This window comes from Aythya ferina (assembly GCF_964211825.1).
Source record: "Aythya ferina genome assembly, chromosome: 1".
NCBI classification, from domain to species: domain Eukaryota; kingdom Metazoa; phylum Chordata; class Aves; order Anseriformes; family Anatidae; genus Aythya; species Aythya ferina.
The window spans coordinates 169,251,424-169,257,423 of NC_140296.1; the positions used below are offsets into that span (position 1 = coordinate 169,251,424).

General features: G+C 42.4%; 1 protein-coding gene across 2 annotated transcripts in view; it reads right to left on the minus strand.

Moving 5' to 3' along the window:
* The window catches only part of MYRFL (myelin regulatory factor like), a 44,032-nt gene extending 38,413 nt beyond the window's left edge, over nucleotides 1-5,619 (minus strand). For both annotated transcript variants that reach the window (XM_084526155.1, XM_084526154.1), the window contains exon 1: nucleotides 5,299-5,619. In XM_084526155.1, coding sequence (XP_084382281.1) covers nucleotides 5,299-5,344 — 46 coding nt within the window. In that variant the 5' untranslated portion in view covers nucleotides 5,345-5,619. The remainder of the gene's footprint in view (nucleotides 1-5,298) is intronic.
* Between the last annotated feature and the right edge of the window lie 381 nt (nucleotides 5,620-6,000).

A 6,000-nucleotide genomic window follows, 5' to 3' on the forward strand; every position in this document is an offset into this window, starting at 1 on the left:
TGTGTCTGTGTCTTACTACATAAATTCAAGTTGCTAACAAATGTTTCCAAAATAGCTTTGTGAGCACAGGGGAATCTAAGTTTGCTTATCGGTGCTACAGGCTGAATTCTAGCTGCCCTTCACCGTGAGATTGTAACTTGCAGGTGTGCTGGTAGGTTTTTGCATCCAAACCTACCATCATAGTATACAAAGCTGTTCTCCACACATCAGAGAGGAGCAGATTCAATAGGTGTAGCAGACTTACTTGCCTCAGCAACATTGTAATATGGTAAATCTTGAATAAATAGCAAACAAAGCACTTTGCAAAACCAGCTTGAAAGTACACAGGGGCCTGGCTTTCTTCAACAACCTCCCTAAAACTTGACCTCCTGTTCAAGTAGCCTGGCCCTCATGCATAATGAAACAGTCGTGTTACTAACATGTTTTTTCCTGTTCCACAAAACCAAGAATTGCTTTATTTTAACCAAGATCAGAAACAAACTCTTTTGAAGTGCAGCTCTGAAACAAAATCAGACAGGGTCTTTGATATGGGCATCCCACAGTCCAGAGATTAGCCCTCCTGCTCAGCGACAACAACAGCAATATGCACTATTCCCTCTTAACCTCTACCTTTTGCACTAACAGTTAAATGGGTAGGAGGAGAAGGAAGGAATAAGTAACTGTGCTGGGGGAGGAAGGAAGCACACCAGGAAGACAGCCCACCGCCAAGGAATTTCATGATGCTGATGTACAGAAGAGCCACACTACATTTGGCTGCACTGTAGAACTTAACCTTTTTTTTTTCTTTCTTTCTGCATGTACTTTCTTTTTCTGTGCCAGCCAGTGCTTGCACTGGCATGTTTCAGCAGAGGAGGAGCTGCTGGACCATATGCAAATGTATTTAAAACACTGGCATCCATTTAACAGGCTTTGAAACATGGTAGACACTTGAAAGATATGGGCGTGGGGAAGATAAAGCACACTGACACTTTGACTGGGAGTTTATTTACTGTTCTTGTTGCTCCCTGGTAGTGTGCAAGCCAGTTACCCAAAGCCACTACGAGGGCAGAGAGCTGTGTGTATACATGGATAAGCTCTGCTGAGAGGCCCCTGTGAACATTCAGCTTCCTGCACCAAACCGCATGCCTGGCTCAGTGCTGCCAGGGGACGTGCAGCATCAGCAGCCCTTATCAGCATGCACACAAGGATCTCTGCTCCCAGGCCACACTCCACAGCGCAGTCTGCCCAGCCATCCTCTGGGAAGCATCCACACTGGGTGACTCGTGTCATTGTGCAGAGGACTGCCAGCTCCTCCAGGAACCAGCAGAAATAAGCTGGAGCCAGTGAGGGGCAAGGGGAAATGCAAAGGCAAGGCAATATGGTCACCGGGGCTTCACACAGGGCTGCTCACAGAACAGACTGCAGTCATAGGCAGCATAGGACTGTATTTTGACCATTTCTCCATCAAATATCAGACAGATATTCTGTTGCTCTGTTCCTTTTGATCTGAAGTCCCAAACTTCTCTTCCAGCACTGCCTTCTGTTTCCCTGTCCATTCCCTGCTAGCCTGCCCCTATTTCCAGCCACTTGCACCCCAGAGTAGGCTGATCTCTGTCCTTCCTCGCTGTCTGACAGTGACTAGGTTCATACATCTCTTTTTGGCAGACACCTCCTTTCCTCCAGCCAGGAGGCTCCAGTCACAGTTTCCCCTGTACGCTCCTGAAGCCAACAGCTGCAGTCTCAATCCCTCAATCTCCTGCCTCGGTTAATTCTCTCAGCACTTCCTCGCAGAGCCTTACTGCATTTAAATCAGTTGCCTCCTTTTCACTAGTATCTAACGCAAAGTGAAGGATGGGGGCACAGAACCAGAAACTCCTTGCGGTTCTTTTTATGTCCTTCCTGGAGTCGCTGTTCCAGAGAAAGTCACACACAGGTCTGAATTTGGCACGAAGCATAGCCGCCGCTTTCCAGATGAATACTAAACTGATCATTACTTGACATTAAAAAAGATATGCCAGGAAGCTTCTAGCCAACTCCAGCTATTTGTTGTAAGATTTGTGTCAAAACCTCAGCTATTCCGTCAGGGGACAATCCTTAAATACAGCTGGAGATGTATAAGTGGCTCATAAAACACGATCAATGCTAAGTATTACTTGCCTTCTGAAGGACAAATTCATAAAGCTTGTTACAAAGCCTTGCACCTTGAAGGAAATGTTTTCTTGGAATTAATAACTAATATTCATCTGGAGATACTGTACCACTAAAACACTTTATGGGCCACTATAAAAGCTCAGTGAAAAGTCCAGCTGAGCTTCATTAAGTTAAGTCTTGCAATAAGGTAAGTCTTACTCAGGGGGCTGATAATTCCTTAACTTCCTTCATGCTAAAAGGATCCCAAGTATTGCTCACTATTTAAATTACTGAGGATCATCCTGTTCATTTTGACTGGAACAGACTGGAGTCATTGATAGAAGATGCTCAGCCATCAGGGCAAAGGACACGGACCTCGGGCACATGGCAGCAATGAGTAGAAAAGGGTTAAGGGCAAAACAGCTTCTTTCTGATGGCACTGCAACCCGTGGGGATATTCCACAGACCACAGTTATTCAATGGCAGGAAGATCTGCAACACTCCAACAGGTAACAAGTGAGCTTGTGTCATGTTAGGTGGCTTTTCCCCCAAATACCAACATTTTCCAGAGAAACAGAAATCTCGCAGTGAGTCCTTTTAAGTTGTCAAGTTATCTTTTATTCCTGTTTCAATCTTTCATCCTTAAAATTGTAGGAGAGGCCTTTGGTTTTTTAAGTGTTTCATGTTTAATGGCCGGTTTGTTCTGTGGCTTAATTCAGATAGATTCAGTGTTATCCATGCAGGAGCATGAGTACAAAGAGAGGTGGTGATTCCACTGTTAGGAGACTTCTTCACAGAGGGCACTGAGGCCAAACACACATCTCAGACACCTGAACGTAGCTTCTAACAGCAGCAAAACAGGAGAAGGCTGAATTTAACAGCGCAACTACTTTGGCCTTCATTCTGTGTCTCAACCTATTGGTAACATCAGCAAGAATAGATTGCTCGGCTACAGATGGACAGGCAAAAAAACTGGGGAGCTCTGGCCTCCCTTTGACAAATGGGAAGTTACTGATTCAAAACTCTAAATATTTTAATAATAAAACTATTTATTTCAAGAGAAATCAAAGATCAAGTGTCTAGTGTGAGAGGAATGAAACAAGACAGAAAACTTTCAGAACAGCCACACCACAAGAGAAAAGCCATTTTCTTGAATGAGAAAAAGCCAGGGTCAAATCCCAGCTAGAGTCACATCTAATCTAAGGTCTATTGATTATTGAAAATAGTGATTCACAGGAAAACAATCATTACATTATCTCATTTTCCTTGAAAACTTCTTCAGGCTGTCCTTCTCAATACTGCAAATGCAAGTTGATCTTATAATGAGTGTCAGAACATATATGCACTGTTAGGAACTAAAGCAACAGGGGAAGTGGGATTCTTTTTTGCTCATGAATTTCAAATAATCCTGCAAAACATTTTAAATGTGCTTAGTTGCCAGCTGATCCATTTGGAAGCCAAAGCTGAAGCACTGATGAATCAGAGACTTCCTTTAGCGGCAGCATTTGAAACTTGATATTGCAAGACTCAGCTGTTTTGTAGCCTTGAAAGACAATGTTCCAGCTGCTATGACTAATCTCAGAGGCCACTAAATCAGACTTAGCAGTTTATTGCTCTTGTCTCATTTGGAAGCATTCTAAAGCCAAACCACCAGCCGTACTGCTAAGTTGGAAAGAAGCAGTCAAAGCTGGCCTTACTGTCAGCAGAGTGAAAAAGAAAAGTCTTCAAGCCATTCTTTAAATAAGCCTGCTCCCTTTTCAAATTTACCTGCGGTTTAACAGCAAGAGGTGTCTAGCTACCTACATACTGAAAGCAAGAGTGATTAGCTTCTGTAGCCTTGCCATACATCTAGTGTCAGTGTCCAGACAGTGAAACAAATGTCATCCCCTCATGTTGCATCACCTTCGCAGACCTTTGTCATATTCTAGTTCTACACAGCAGAACCACACGATATTACTAAAGGAACATGACTTTCCAAAATGTTTCATTTTTTCCATGATTAAATTGAATTGACAGGGCTTCTCTCCCCCCCACCCGCCCGTACAGATGTTCTACCTAACTACCTTCTAAAGAGAGTTAAATTAGTCATTCTATAATCACAATTAGTACAATTACAATTAGTAATTGTAGCTAAAGAGCTCGCACAGCTAAAACCCCTGAAATACTTTCTACCATCATAGTATCATCACAGAAGTCAACCAAGCCCAGCCCACACTTCCCAGAAAGCCATTTCCCTAGGAACTTCTTAAAAAGTTTCTTCATTTCCTAGACTGAAATCGAAGTCAAAAGTTAGAAAGTTAGAGCTGCCACCTTTCACCTAGTGCTAGCCAAAAGAAAAAAATAAAATAAAATAAAATAAATTCTGGCAAAGAATGTTGACTCTTTTAGTCAAATAGAAAGGGTAGTTATAGTTAAGACCCGTAACAGATGATGAATACCTGTACAGGTACAGGTCATAGAAGGAAAAAAAAATATAGAAAGAGAAGCTTTGATTTGGAAACTTAATATTAAAAAAAAAAAAAAAAAGCAAAGTGAAAATTGAAGTAAAAAAAAAAAAGATTTAGATAGTGAAAAATACATAAGCCTTTTAACAGTAACGATATGACAGGACCTGCGATGCAGTTTTATTAAGGAATGTGATAGAAAGCAAATTTTGTGGTAAGAGAGGCAAGACTGATGGGTGCTGCCTGAATGTCAAATGACTTTGGGAAAAAGGCATAAGGATAGATCCCAGACAACCAAACAAAAATATTGGCTTTTAATTTCTCAGATCCAATTACAATCAAATAGCTTCAGAGGAATTTTGAGTGGAAAGAAAACCCTCTGCAACCTGACTTGATGAGGTAGAGTAGGGAGGGAGCTCCCCAGCTTCATGAAAATCACTAGGGCTGCAGAAGGGATAAGCTGCTTTTCTTCCTGGTTTTCTTCCTGACAGTTCCCAGCACTGCACCACAGGATCCACCTTTCCTTGCTATTCTCCCCAAAATACCAAGAAAAACACACTGCAGTGCATCTACACCACTTGTACTGTTTCTTTTTGGTGTTGCATTAAATGATACTTTTGTATAAATAGAGCTTCTGTTTCGGCGCTTTTGTTCTTCGTCTTGTCTTCAATCAATCCGAAACAGTTGCTGTATTTTTGCTGCCACAACAAATTGTTAAGACTCTCCCTTAAAACTACACTCTTACCTTCAAAGAACTGCTGCAGGGCTTCATTTTCTCCCACCACATCCATGACAAGCCAGGAGAAGCGTTTTGCTTTCCTGCTGCCCAAAGAGTCCGGCTGAGCAAAACGCGCTGTTTCTCTTCCAGGTGATCACGAATGCACGAAGGAGCACATCGTGCTTTTGTCAGAGGTTTCAGCTGACTTCATCCCAGCTACTCTCATTCCTTCCTAACTAGCATCTGGGATATGTTTAAACCCTGCTACATGTAAAGGAACATTTGGTAGGACTTTTGAGGCAAGGTGAAGGCAATGTGCTTTCCTCAGTTTAGTATGCTTAGTGTTCTCATATTAGGGACCTTTGGTCCCAATCCTAATCACAATCACACATGCGCAAAAAATGTGGCAATAAAAATTACTTGTCTTGTCTCTGTACTTTCACACAGGTGATGCAATTACAAGCATTGGTGAAAGACCAAGCGCTCCGATAGCTGTAAGTGCAGGGCCATCGGTGGTTTCACCATACGCACCATCCCATCTAAGCAGCTGAGCGCCAGGCTATCTAACTGCTCTAAAAAAAAACGTTGTCTGGCAGCACAGTTGCCTTATAGAGAAGCAGACCTTTTACATTATTAAATTACAGATGAAGTTGTTTGTCCCAGGTAGCTTTGAAAAGCCTATGGGAAGGCTACACATTCAACTAACGTATTTAAGGCCAGCAGCAAACT